At 33.2% G+C, this 15,471-nt stretch overlaps 1 protein-coding gene across 1 annotated transcript; it reads left to right on the forward strand.

The window, feature by feature from the left end:
• The first annotated feature begins 561 nt into the window (after window positions 1-561).
• On the forward strand, window positions 562-5,446 carry LOC148846044 (uncharacterized). Its single transcript, XM_088953409.1, has 5 exons — window positions 562-931; window positions 1,654-1,866; window positions 2,876-3,024; window positions 3,105-3,173; window positions 3,410-5,446. The coding sequence occupies exons 1-5, from the start codon at window positions 806-808 to the stop codon at window positions 5,298-5,300; spliced, it is 2,448 nt and encodes an 815-aa protein (XP_088809535.1). The 5' UTR covers window positions 562-805; the 3' UTR covers window positions 5,301-5,446.
• Window positions 5,447-15,471: the final 10,025 nt, after the last annotated feature.

Genomic DNA, 15,471 nt, shown 5'->3' on the forward strand with positions numbered 1-15,471 from the left:
ATATATATATATATATATATATATATATATATATATATATATATATATAAATTATAATTATATAATAATATATAGTATATAATATATTAATAAAATAAATATTTTTTTATTTTATTATACTAATTTATTTAATTATTTTATATCTAAGCAATTGTATACATAAAATTTATATAAAATCCAGCCAGGCCTGTGACACAGCATGGGCCTACAAGGGCCTAGGCCGTGGGCCATGCCAGGCTAACTCCCAAATTTTTTAGGAGGGAAGGCAGCATGACCCGTAAGGACCCACGGGCCATCACGACACGACATTGGAATCCAAAAGCTCTGATGTTGCAATTAATGTCAAACCCCTTTACTCACTTCACGTGTTACTCGCACGTGTCGGATTCAGTCAGAGTTGGGCCCGTTCGAACAGCCTTTACAACCTTTCATCGGGAATATCCCGTACTTCTGTGCTTTATTTGAAGAGATATTGGTTGCCTCTCAAACTCAACGAAAGAACGCCGTCCCGAATCCCAACGGCTACTTTATAAAACGGCTAGTTTTTTAACCTTTTTTCCCTTCTCTTTTTTGTCTACGTTAATTTTCTCTCTCCCTGCCCTCTTCGTTACAGCACTCATTACTCTTCATGCTTTTTCACTTACTCTGTTATCATCGTCCCTTCAAGAAAAGTTTGTTTCAGTCTAATCTTCCGGCGTGAAAGGTGGTTTTCTCATCACATACGTTAGTTTTCCGGTAGCTCGAGAAAAAGGGTTTAAAGGATTTCAGCAGAGGACGCCCTTGACTGACAGTCCCAGCTCGAACAATGTGGAACAGCGGTAAGAATTATCCGGTGAAAGAATTACCAGCACCGCCGCGGACGTGGAAATCGGCTCCATGTTCGCCGATGCCACCAGGAGATTCTCCTTATGTGCGGGCGAAACAAGTTCAGGTAAGAAGGCTACCTTCCTCTGTTTTAATGGCCGGGTATGCGTTTCTTTTGAGATTTTGTTAGTTCTTTTGTTTCTTTCGAGGGTTTTAATCGAATGAAATGCTTTTGTTGTTATTGGTCTGTGTTCTTTGAATTCCATCTTGTTCTTTGGTCTCAGGTATTTTGCGTTTTAAGCAATTTCGTAAAGGATTCCTCTTTTACACTTCAAGCAATCTTTTCCATTTAACAATCTTCTTTATAATCTCCGTGGCAATTTTTGGCGCCTAGGATTTCTGGGTTTCCCGGTTAGATGGTGAAGAAATTTAAGCTGTTCTATAATGTCGAAAACATCCTTTCTTGTTTCTTTTCGTCTCTTTTGTTGAAAACTTAGGTTGTGTAACATCCGTTTCTTGCTATTTTTGTTCAGTACATCGTTTCTAATTTCTGTCCTTGTTGCGAATTACTTAATCAAACTGATTGTTTCTTGCAACTTTTGTGGATTTTCTGATTGATAGTCTTAAGCTGTGTCTGATTTACTATTCTGTACTTTCTATAGGTGATGAGAAATTCCATATTATTTAATTGTTTCTTTGTCAGTGACAATTCACTGTCTTTTCTGCAATTCATGAGAAATCCCATAATGGAAGAATATTATCCATTTCAATTCTTTAGTATTATGCCAGCTTTTCTTTAATCATCTTTTCATTTATCTTATTAATTTGCAAATTCCAACCCAACTGCAGTTGATAGATAGAGATCCGAACAGGGCCATTTCCCTGTTCTGGTATGCAATTAATGCTGGTGATCGTGTTGATAGTGCCTTGAAAGACATGGCAATTGTGATGAAACAGTTGAATAGAAGTGATGAGGCAATTGAAGCAATAAAGTCATTCCGTCATCTTTGCTCCGAACGAACTCAAGAATCTCTTGATAATGTACTTAACGACCTCTACAAGGTAAAATCTTATCTCTTGATAATGCAATTACTTGAAGTTAATAAGAATTCGCCAAGTTTTAGACACTGAACTTTATGCCAAGTTGTGTTCATCAACAGTGCATATTCCAGTTCTCATTATTTTCTTCGTGATTCTAACATATCATGTTAGTGTTTCATATTATTCTGCTGATTGGTTAGCTGGACCAAGGGATGCAATTAGAGAAAAGAAGAAGCTTAATTTGTGAGGTTTTGGGAAGAGGTAGCATAAAAAATATGAAATCACACCAACAATCCGACGGTAAAGAATTTGAAGAATATGGTTTAACTATATAATTTTTTTTTTTTTTTTTGACATTACTGCTGTTGTTTGCAGGAGCAAATGTGAGGTAGAAAAGTTTTAAGGTTTTAATTTAGTAATTAATTTGGAAATTAATGTATTATGATATATATATATATATATATATATATATATATATATATATATATATATATATATATATATATATATATATAAAACTGTAGATAAACAGGTATTTTGGGGTCTAGAAGGTCATGAATCATGATAGATCTGTCAATTTGGCAGTGTCAGTAGAAGGATGCTTTTGGACTAAAGATATAATTTGATGATATGAAAATTGTAAGGTCATTCATGTCTGCCATATTTTCTATTTATTTGATTTTCTTTTTTGAAATTTGGGACTGATAATCTTCATGTAATATAGAACACAGGATTTGTTATAAGTGTTCCCTCTCTGATCTATATGATAGATATTATTTCTCCATACTGGGGTCTAGTTCTTTTTCTTTGTTTTCCACAGACATGTCTTTAATGGTGTCTGCAGTTTCAGACTCCCAATAATACAAGTAGGTTCATACTTATAGTGGACTGGCACCAATGAATATTTAGTTTCTTCATATGGGAACAATTTCCTTTAATGGCAAAGTTTCTCTATGAGTTTGTTGTACATCTTTCTCTGTACACATATCTACGAAACACTTTAGACATCTCTGTATATTTGTGTTTGCAGAGGTGTGGCAGGTTTAGAGACCAAATTGAACTGCTTTGGCAGAAGTTAAAGCTCATTGAAGAAGGCATAGCATTTGGTGGAAAGAAAACCAAGATAGCAAGATCTCAAGGAAAGAAGTTCCATGTCACCATTGAACAAGAGAAATCAAGGTGAGCATACCTCCACTTCTCAGTGAAAAGAGCCCGAATTTCCTCTCTTACATTCCTCTCACTTTCTCCTATTAAAACAGGTTGTTAGGGAACCTGGCCTGGGCTTACCTGCAAGAGAAAGATTACCAAACTGCAGAAGAACTTTATAGGTAAATCCTTACATAGACTTTTTTCTAGTTTTTCTACCAATCTAACTGAGCTCAAGTGGTTCTGGTTATGGATTGATGATACTGCTTATATTTGATTCAACAACTATTCTGAGAGCTATTGACATATCAGTACCATCAATTGTAAGAGAAGACATAGTTTTAACTCTGCAGTACACATAAAAGAGGGAATGGGGCAAATCTGAAAATGCTACAAATATTTCTTTGCCTGGATGCAGGAGAGCTCTTTCTATAGAACCAGATAAGAACAAGCAGTGCAACCTTTCCATCTGCTTGATGCATAGGGGAGAAATTACCAAAGCCAAGTCTCTCCTTCAGGCCATAGCACCCTCATCCGCAGATCGAGGACTGGCAGATCCTTACATTAAATCCTTTGATCGTGCTTTGGAGATACTTGCTGAGATCGAATCACAACCAACAACTGATGCAACTGAGCAAACCAAAGAGATAAAGGAGAGTTCGTTCACATCTCCCATTAACAAAATCTCAAGCTCACGGGCTTCATCTGTAAATGCAATTCAGAGTCATGGTTTTGGCTTCCCAATTCCTCGAAGGTTGGAAGACAGCAGCAACAAAGATTTGGTTCAGTTAGAAGCACAGAAGAGAGAATCAGTTTCTTCTGGGAACCATAAAAGTGAACTTTATTCTCAAAATCTGTTTGATGAGGCTGATCCCTCTGGCTTTGACAACGGAAGATTGAATACTGAGATGAAAGCTGAAGAGTCCTCATGCAATACAAAAAAGGACTGTCAGTCTTCTCAGCAGCCTTTCTTTGCCAATAAATGGAGGAAAGGAGCTCATTCAGAGAAAATACATAGAACGTCTGATTACTTTACTTCACAGAAAGGCATTAGCGAGAGAAGAAGAGTTGAGGGAGGTTCTGCAACAAAGAACACCAAACATAATGGAAGCATATTTAGTTCCCAAGTCTCTATTAATGAAAATCTAATGCATGGCTGGACAGAAAAAATAAGTGGTTCACATTCTTCCAGTGGTGGAGTAATGGCACCCCAACAACTTAAAGGAGGTCTACCAGTAGACGTTTGTGGGGGGCATTCCAAGATAACACCACCAAAAAGAGAAAGTGGTCCATGTTCATCTGCCAATGGAGATTGGAGATGTAGATCAAGGGGGAATATTGTGAAGAAAAATCAGACGATAGATGGCATTTCATGGTATTCTAATGGAGATTCAAGAACAAGATCTCAGGAAGGCAATGAACAGAAGAAACTGGGAGTGGGAGAAAGCACTAGTATCTCAAGTCCCAAAATACTTGGGGAATCACCAAGTATACTCGTTGGCAATTCACATGCTATGTCACAAGAAAAGCTTAATGGAGTAACTACAGCTTGCATCAATGGAAACTGGGATCAGAGGTCTGAAATTACAGTCTCTGATAGCATGAGATGGTCAGATAAGATCGAGAACAAAAATGTTAGAATAAACATCCATGAAGCAGATAATATTCCAGTTTCCGTTACAGGAAATGCAAATCCAACGCAAGAGTACTCTGCCTTCAAGACTGGGAAGAGTTGGGCAGATATGGTTGATGAAGAAGAAGAAGAAGAGTTGTCAGCTGCAGGAACTGACTTTCTGATTGAGAAACAGGCGTACCTTTCCCGTGATTCATCAGTTTCTTTTCAGACTCCAAACAAATGGGCTGATGGATGGAACAATGATGAAAACCTTAATCTGAACATCACTGGCTCCACCCCTCCTCATCCTACTGCCACACGTTCACAGTTGGGTTTTTATTCACAGAAACATCCATTTTCCCAGAACAACACTGAGATTTTCGAGTGGAAACTCGGAATGGTTGATCTAAACGAGGAAGAAAATGGAAGGCACATAAACAGTGCTTCATTTGGGAATTCAAAAGCTCGACGGTGTCTGTCTTTTGATGAGCAACCAAAGCTGGATCCAGTAGATTACTACTGCTGTTCCTCCACACCAATGGCAAGCAAGGCATTGGGTACTGAGGATTATAATTGCTCAACAACTGGGTCTACTTGCGGGAAGAATTTAAAGCCAATGGTGAGAACAGCTCGACGAAAAAGGCTTCAGGTATTCAGGGACATCACCCTTCTTCCAGATAGCCCAAGAGCTTAGTATCCTACATGAGGCACATAAAAGTATCCATGATATATTTTGAGTTCTTCAATTTTTTTTTTTTTTAATATTTGATGGAGGTGTCTATAGTTTTACAGAATTAAGTTTGGGTGTCTATAATCTATCTGAATCTTTAGTTGTGTGAATTTCTTTCTTTTTTCAGACATAGCTTATGGTTGCACTTAAAAGTTGTATGAAATACCCATTGGGTTTACTATAAGGTTTACAGTGAACCCTCCGCAATCTAGTAGTTCAAGGGGAGCCCTTAAAAGTTTGGGAGGGTCTGTTTGATAATATAGCTGAAGCTTCAAAAACTTAGAATTCATTTGGTTTCCAGGAATAGGTGCCTAGAATCAGAATTGGAATGGTCTTACTGTTTATTTGGCATAGGAATGGGAGTGGGATTAATGGCCATTCCAGGACACCCCCTAGGGTATGGGATTTTCATTCTAAAGTTTGTCAAAAAGTAAAGAACTCAAGACAAAAATTCCTCCAAGTCCTACTATTAATAAATCAATAATAGCATAGATATTAATTAATTAATTAATTAATTAATAATAAAATATTAGTAAAATACTTCTCAGATAATAATACTATAATAAAATATTAATAAATTAATAACAAAAAAATAAAGATATTGTTTATTTAATAATAACCATAAGAATAATTAAGAACAAATAAAATATTAGTACATTATAATTAAATTAAGTTTGTCAAAAAGTAAAGAACTCAAGACAAAAATTCCTCCAAGTCCTACTATTAATAAATCAATAATAGCATAGATATTAATTAATTAATTAATTAATAATAAAATATTAGTAAAATACTTCTCAGATAATAATACTATAATAAAATATTAATAAATTAATAACAAAAAAATAAAGATATTGTTTATTTAATAATAACCATAAGAATAATTAAGAACAAATAAAATATTAGTACATTATAATTAAATTAATAATAAATTACTAAAATATTATCTATTAAATAAGAATAAATTAATTTTAAAATAATAAACAAAAATAATAGAATATTAATAAGCTAATAAGAAAATTATAACTTATGAATATTAAAGTAATAATAATATATTAACATATTAATAAAATATTTAAAATTTAATGATAAAGACTAAGATATTAATTATTAAATACTAATGAAATATCATAACAAAATCATAAAAAGAAATAATATTATTTATTAAATAATAATAATAAATAACTGGAAATAAAATATTAACATAATAACTAAAGTAATAATAAAATACTAACATATAAATTATTTAATAATAATAAATTCATTTTAACATAATAAACAAAAATAATAGAAATTAATAAACTAATAAGAAATAATAAAATAATAAATAGACTAATACAAAATTGAAATTTTTCAATTGATTCTGATTCCAATTCCCAATGAACCAAATAGTAACAATCAGAATCTGATTCTGGTTCTTGATTAAGCCAAACAAGCGCTAGGAATAGGTGATTCTAATTCTGATTCTAGTCCTATCTACGAACCAAACAGACCCTTATTATTAGCTTCTTAATGACATTTAGTAACAACTGGTTGCAAGCTCTTCCAATTGGTTAGTTGTTAAGGATTGCTGGTTCTAGTAGAGACTTGGGGCAAAGCATTGACATCCAAAAGTTCAAGGGAGTGGGTTAGGTTACAAAACAAAGTTTTGGAGGGATAAGGGTCACTACCCCCAATAATTGGTTAGTTGTTAAGGATTGCTGGTTCTAGTAGAGACTAGGGGCAAAGCATTGACATCCAAAAGTTCAAGGGAGTGGGTTAGGTTACAAAACAAAGTTTTGGAGGGATAAGGGTCACTACCCCCAAAGTACAAGATAGTTGTCTTGATTTACCCTTAAAAATAAGAGAAATTGTTAAATAATAGCTCAAGTTGCTAAATCAAAAAACTTAGTACTTTGTCTTTTAGTGAATAAGATTTTAAGGACATTGTTAAATAATGTTGTTTAATAATAGTTGAATAGTTGGTTTTAAGGGTCTGTTTGGTTTCCAAGAATAGGTGCCTAAAATCAGAATTGTAATGACCCATTTCAAATCCTACTATTTGTTTGGCAGGAATCGAACCCCGATTCCCATTCTTGGGGGACTGAGGGGGGAATGGCCATTCCAACCCCCCCCCCCCCCAAGGGATGACATTCCCATTCCAAATTTGTCAATATTTAAAGAATTCATGACAAAAAGGCCCCCAAAATCCTAATATTAATAAAATTTTAAAATATTAATAAATAAAAAAACAAACAAAGATATTAAATTATTAATTATTAAATATAATAATACAGTATAAATAAAATATTAATACAATATAATTGAAGCAATATTAAATAATTAAAAATTAAATAGTAACATATTATGAAAGGAACAATAAGATGATGATGATAATAATAATAATAATAATAATAATAATAAGAGTATATTAATAATTAAAATATTCATAAAATAATAATACTATAATAAACTAATAACAAAAGGCAAGGATATTATTTATTTAATAATAATCATAAAAATAATTAAGTATAATAAATATTAATATATTATAATAAAAATAATAATAAAATACTAACATATTATTTCTTATATAAGAATAAGTTCATTTGAAAATCATAAAAAAAAATAGTAGAATATTAACAAGGTAATGAGAAAATAATAATAAAAATAAAATATTATTAAATTAATAATAATATAATGATATATTAATAAAATATTTATAAATTAATGATAAATACCAAGATATTAATTATTCAATACTAATAAAATAAATAATAATAAGCAAAAATATTATTTATTAAATAATTATAATTAAGTAGAAATAAAATATTAATATAATATAATTAAAGTAATAATGAAATACTAATATATTAGTTATTGAATAATAATAACTTAATTTTAAAATAATAAACAAAAACAATAAAAATAATACACTAATAAGAAAATACTAATAACATATAGTAAAATATAATAAAATAATAAATTATTAATAAAATATAGTAATAAAAATATTTTATGTAATAATAAAATAATAATAACAAAGTACTAATAAAATAATAATAAAATGACAAATAAACTAATAAAAATTTGAAAAATTTTAGTTGATTCTGGTTCCAACTTCTAATGAATCAAATAGCAACAATCTAAATCTAATTCTGATTCCTTATAGGCATCAAGAATATGTAATTCCAATTCGAATTCTAGGGGATATTGATTCTGATTATGGTCCTATTCATGCACCAATGGCTGGTTGGTAAGATCTCCTCTAGGTTGTAACAAAGACTTCATGATGAAGAGAAAGAAAGCCCAAGGAATCACTCCAATGGTCATAGAAGCTCTACAGTTTATAGGAACTTCATACAACAAACTTGTAAAAGAGCTTTCAAGATATCTTTATTAACTTCAAAGGAAGAAAATACATATATTTATAGAATGACTTGTGTAGCCTGGTATACTGTTCATCATAATTACAAAAATGCCTCTTCTTGTCTTGCCCATCAAGAAACACAATAGCCTTATCTACCTACTAATGCATGTAAATTGAAAATTAAAAGATAAGCCCTCTTGAACTAGAAGAACAAGATGTTATGGCCTAGGTCCACATTGGTCAAAATAACAAAAAATCGCCCCTAACCAAATCAGTCCATGTCCCAAGAGTCTTCCCCATGCCAAATCGACCCTATTTCTTGGCCTTCTTCTTACGAGAATAGGTCTTATAATGCTTGGACTAATCCCCATCATCTCTCACTGACTTCAACTCAATAGGATCGAGTTAAAGGCATGATACTACTCATAAAGATTTGGATTAAGATGGTAGAAGTTTTCAGCTATAATCCATGTAAATTTTGAAAGAGGTCGATTCTTTCAGTTTATAAGAAACTTTTTACAACTCCCATTTGCTATAGAAATCAACTTCTCAACAAGAATGTCTTCAAGCACATTTAGGGGTGTACAATCGATCGGTCCGGTTCAAACCGAGGACCTAACTGACTATTCAATTTTACCATTTCCTCTAACTGAATTATATTTTAGAACCGAACCGACCCTAACCGAATTCAGTTTGGTTTGGTTCAGTTTTTGGTTCGGTTGGACCCCGGTTCCACATAAATGACAAGCATTTAATAAGTTTTATTAATGAAAAGTTAAAATCGCCCCAAAACCCAATGATTTTAATTAATTAACTATTAACTATTATTAATTAAAAGTTAGAATGACCCCAAAGTCCAATGGTTTTAATTAATTAACTATTATTAATTAAAAGCTAAAATAGGCCCAAAGCCCTATGCCAATGGGGAATTGGCCAATTGGCCAATTTCAAAAATAATTAATGATTAATGAACAATTAATGACTAGTAAACAATTAATAATGAGTTTAGGTTTTAATTAACTATTATTAATTGTTCATTGGGAAATATAACAATTAATTAGCATAAAGTATTAAATAAAACATTAATGTTTAATATACTTAACTAAATAATAGCAAAAATTTGGTTTTCAGTTTGGTTTGGTTGAAAATTTCAATCAAACCGAACCAAAACTGAAAACTGACTTTTTTTAAAAATAAAAATCAAACCAAACCAATAGCTGAATTAACCAAACTGAATTAGCTTATTCGGTTTGGTTTGATTCAGTTTTCAGTTTATCAACCGAATTTGAACACCCCTAGGCACATTAGTAGAAGGAAGCGGAGGTAACTTAGGCAATGGGACTATGGGATAATCACTATGGCGATGATACTAAAAGATGACCATCTAGTGATCATTATGTGCAAAAGTTCCAACACTTAGAGGTTGAAATTCAAAATTTTGTAGAAACCCTAATGCTAAAATCGCATATGATGAAAAAACCCAGTTTTTCTTTTTGAATTGTTTGAGATTGTAAAACCAAGAAAGATCAAATCTTTGGGTCAAGAATGAGTACAGTACCTAATTGTAGTGTCCATAAATGTAGAAAATTGAAGTGGTGTTCACACCCAAGATTGGATCTTCCCAAAATACTTTAACTACTTGAAGATGGCGCAACTATTGGTTTGTAGTTTTAGAAAACTTTTCCTGAATTTACAATAGCATAGGTCTGACCTTTATCACTAATTTGGTAATAGATTTTACCCTAAATATTTCTAGAACAATGCTAGATAAGTTGGCTAATAGATCCGGTTGGATGGGGTTCAAAACCCTAACAAGATTTGTCTCACTAGGCTGGATCCATTCAGCAATTTAAGAGAGAATATGCACCATCCAATCCCCATATCTTTCATCCTATTTATGGAGGGTTACAAGAGTCCTCTCCTTGTGTATTTAGGAATTCTAACATAATTAGGATAAAGCTTGAGAGAATCGTACTCTCCAAATCCAACGCAAAAACTAGAACTTCTCTATCTAGTCATATTAGTTAAATCCTAGTCCTACTAGACTATCTAGTTGATAGTTTGACTAGGATTCTTATGTGAGACTTTTAATTAAGCATTAGCACCTTAATAATTTTCGAAATTATTTTTTCATTGGGAGATTCCAACTTGTATAGTATATATATAGGACCTACAACATAACAAATAAACACTTAAAATCTCTTGGGACCTTATCATCTTAAAGGCCCAAAGTCAATTGGTACAACCCATTATGTAATAATCAAATCGATAGATCCCAATTAATCAGTTACAATTAAGGTCTTTGCTAACAATACTTAACACCACATTAAGGGAATAACTTTTCCCTCTTTATCTTGATGACATGGTGTCCAACTTCTAACACCAGTGGATCCTTCATTAAGGATTCAAATAATCCTAATACTAGCATATTCATGAATCTAAAGAGGAATTGTACAAAGTGTTCTCTAGATCTTAACATAATAGCAGATCATGTTACATTAATCATCAATTGGCATACCACTCTTGAATATCCCAACACACCTATGTATTTGACCCTAAAAGGATCTCACTAGTTGGCACATCAAAGATAGAAAAGTCTAATATTTAATCCAATATCAATATAAAGCCTAGGCATTGAAAGCAACACTCAGTTGTTCCACCTATCAAAAAGTCCAGAAACATTCTAGGTTTGGTCCATTCCCATGTCACTTGGCAACTCTAGGGCATAGGCATTAGAACCGGTTTTCTTAGCGATCCTATACAGACTTGCATTCCTAGAGTGAAGCCCTTGGAAAAGCAATCAAGACTTATACACACCATAACCATATCACCCTCCTAAAAATCAAGTAGGTGCCTATGTAAATCAGATGTAGCTTTGTATGCATTATTGCTAAGACCTCTTAGGCTAAATTCCAATGACTATCTCAAAAGGACTTTATTTTTGTTGACCTATTAACTTAACTATTGTCAACAAATTCAGCCATAGGTAGGATGAGATCCCACTTTGAAGTATGGTCACCAACTAAGCAGTGCAACAAATCATCAAGGCTTAATATTATTATCAAAAACAATAGTAACAGGAGCACTACGTAAATAGACAACTTCTCTAAAGAATAAGTTTGCCACACAAATGTCTTACTACAAGGAATAAAGTGGGCCATTTTAGAAAACCTAGCTTTCTACCACAACATAAATTGAATCTTGACCCCTTGTTGTCTTTGTTGGAAGGGTTACAAATTAGATTAAGGATGGTCGAACCATGCTTGATGACTGAGCGAATTTTCAAAAATTTTCTAACCAAACTTAGGAACTAATTTTCCAATAATTTTGAAATTTGAATTTTTTGATCGATCTGAACTAAACCAGATTTGAAACGAAAATCAAAATTGATTATACCTGATATGGAGTCCACAAATCGCAACTTCCATAGTGGTAGTTCATTCGCAATATTAGTCCCAAAAACCGGCCTCCAACTGAAAATGGTGCAATGTATGGAAGAAGTCGATTCAACAACACTATTTCAACAAAAATTGCTATCCAACTTACTTGAATCGAATGAGATTTGTGAGCCTGATTTCCCTAGTGTTTTTCTTGCAAAAACATAGAGGAAAAACTAATAAAAATTAGTTCTTGCAAACCTAGGTCGTGCTAGGTTTTCGAGGAGACAAAAAAGAAGATTAGAGAGTAAGTGGGGAAACAAATATAGTTTGTCGATTCTCTCTTAATCCTTTTATAGAGCATTCTCCTAACCTATTTGGGAAATGATCCTAGTTTTGACCCAAATCACATGACAAGTTATCACTTTACTAATCACATTACTAATGGGCCTTAGGCACATTTACTTCAAGGGCTCACATCCCTAAGTGATGCATGGCCACTTTGGTCCTGAATATAGTATAGCATGGGACCTCACAAAGGTCTCACACAAGTCTATAAGGGTTCAGCCCTACCCTTGAAAGAGATTAGGTTGAATTCACTACTCAGGACAATGAACCCCTGACCCAATTAGCTTGGGCTCAATTTGGGTCCAATATTTATTCCGAAACTAGCTGGGACCGCACAGGATTTGTTAAGTTAAAGATAAATGAGTAAATTACAAAGACCCCCTGTACTATGGGATCTATGACAAAGACCCCCTATACTTTGTTTCGCAATAAAGACTCCCTTGTACTATGACCGTAAGACAAAGACCCCCTTCTGTTAGCTTTCCGTTGAAATCCATCATTGCAATATTTTTTAATCTCTAGATTACCCTTGTAATAACTATCCAGACAATTGGGAGAAAAACACTGTTCATCTTCCCCAACCTCACGATACACGAATAGAATAGCAGTGGTAATCCCTTCTACCTTAGATTCCTTCACATTTCTCTCTCTCTCTCTCTCCTGATTTCTCTTCTTCCCCTTCCCCTTTCTCTCCTCTCCTTTCTTCTTCCCACTTTCCTCTATTTTTCGTTCCTCTCGACCATAGCCACCACAACTCATTGCAGCGGCTAATGGTAACAAAGTTGACCAACAAACAAGAAAATGCAATTTCTTCTATAAGAGCCATCTTAACCTTATTATTCGACCATGATAAATCCAAGACCTCACTACTATGCCATGGAACTCATGTAGAGGTTTCTTAGATAACCGAAAGATTCTTCGAGGTAAAATGACACAAACTGATTATGACATTCTACCTATACTACTAAGCTTAGCCAATCTTTCTTTATCAGGCATGGGATGATATGGGATGTTTTGATGCAAGAACCCATTGCCAAGAGGTCTAGAAGAGAACAAATGGGGATAAAGGAAGGGATGATGTGGGATGTTGTAATAAGAATGGTGTTGGTGATTGGTTTCAATAGAACTGATGAAGAGAGAGAAGGGAGTAAGAAGAGGAATTTGCAAAGGAGTTGTTGGTAATGGAAGAGAGGTTTATGCGTATTGATGAGATTGTGGTAGAGGTGTTTACCGTAATAACTTCCATAGGCTTTCTTGAACAGTTTCTACCCCTATGCATGCGTCTCTCGTAGTACTTTGAATCTGGGCATGCTTCTTTCAAGCATCTCCATTTCTTTCCATCCGTTCTGCATCGCTTTCCTGCCAAAACTCATCTAGAAACAGTCCCAACAAATACCTACCCATTTTTACCAAATAAATAAATATATATATATAAGAAAGATGCACTAAAAAATCAACTCAAGTTAAGGGTAGTATGGGGTTAAAAAATATTATAATGGCAGATTTCAACAGAAAGCTAACGGAAGGGAGTCTTTGTCTTACGGTTATAGTACGGGGGGTTCTTTGTCGTGAAACAAAGTACAGGGGGTACTTGTAAGAGTATACAATTGTTTTATATAATAATTAATAATTATTTATGTTTATATATTGCTTTTAATAATTTTTTACAATAAAAAAATAACAATAATTAATTTTAGATAGGGTTGTTTATCAAACTTAGAGATGGAAAATTTTCCCATTTCCCCGATCCCTGTGGGGATCTGCCCCGAATGGGGCGGGGATGGGGATGATTTTCCCCCTACGGGAACGGAGCATGTATGTGTATATGAACACATACATCTATATGTTAATATTTTTAAAAATATGGTCGAACATGTTTGAATCTTTTCTAATATGATTGTAAGTTTTAATTATTTTATTTTTATTTTTTAAATAAAATAAAAAACAAAAATATAATAGTTGATGTAGGTACATTGTGGTCACTCAGACCATTAGAATACAGAGGGTGTCAAACCAATACTACATGAATGTCTGCGATGAGTCCACAACTCATCGTACACCTGCGATGAACTATTGACCCTAAATAGGTTGCGATGAACTTTGGCCCTACACAGACTTGCGATGAGTTTTGGACTCGCATGGATTTGCGATGAGCTTAAAGCCACCACAAAACCGCGACGAGCACAGACTCACCGTAGGTCATAAACAAATGATAGAAACACATGCGTCATTAATAACATGTGTAATGGGACACCCCATGGGCCTAATAAGGACGTGCAAGCTAAATAGTGACATCACATATGCCACATCGGTTTAAAAGGGTCACAAAATTAAGTAGCACGTGTGGATTATGAGAATCCTCAAACAAAAGGAAAGTTCGTCCTTAAGATATCTCATAAGACACGTGGCGAAACCCTAGTAGTGCTCCCTAACAACTAATAGCGTATCTGAGATTCCCTTTCCTAATGGGATTCAAATGCTTTTGGCTCCTTCCTTTTAGGATCTCGGGATCTCTTCCAATAAATAGGGGTCCAACTCATAATGAGATCATCATTCTATCATCCCATTTGCCCTAAGCCTTTAGCCTACCTCCTACACTCGGTCTTCCTTTGTCCTTTAAGGAGACCCCCATACGTAGAAACTTTATTTTTTTTAATTTCAAATCTTTTGAATTAATCGAGCAAACCAATATAACCTGAGTGACCAACCCCCCAACCTGACCATGTCGATTTGGTTGGCCAAACAACCTACAACTGAACTGAACCAACCCGTGAATAAAAGTTTAATCTCCAATAATTATTAAAAAATTATAACAAAAATACACAATAAATTAAATTTAAAAATCTAAATAATAGCAGTTTAAACTCCAATACTTATTGAAAATTTTATATTAAATAACACAATAAAAATGGATTTATAAATAATTTTTTGAAAATATTTATCACAAAAAAAATAATTAATTACTAAAATACAATAAATATTAATTTTAGTATAGATAAATATATAATAAATAGAGATCAAGTTTTTTTAACTATTATTAATAAACAATAATTTTTTGAAAGTT

Source organism: Nelumbo lutea, chromosome 7 (genome assembly GCF_056320005.1).
Source record: "Nelumbo lutea isolate HS-2025 chromosome 7, American lotus-T2T, whole genome shotgun sequence".
In the NCBI taxonomy this organism is placed as follows: Eukaryota; Viridiplantae; Streptophyta; class Magnoliopsida; order Proteales; family Nelumbonaceae; genus Nelumbo; species Nelumbo lutea.

Bases quoted from the DNA above. Each gene is read 5' to 3' on its own strand.
- LOC148846044 (XM_088953409.1), top strand. From the start codon at position 806: ATGTGGAACAGCGGTAAGAATTATCCGGTGAAAGAATTACCAGCACCG. The intron at 932-1,653 runs GTAAGAAGGCTA...ACCCAACTGCAG, and splicing joins TGCGGGCGAAACAAGTTCAG to TTGATAGATAGAGATCCGAA. The intron at 3,025-3,104 runs GTGAGCATACCT...CTATTAAAACAG, and splicing joins ATTGAACAAGAGAAATCAAG to GTTGTTAGGGAACCTGGCCT.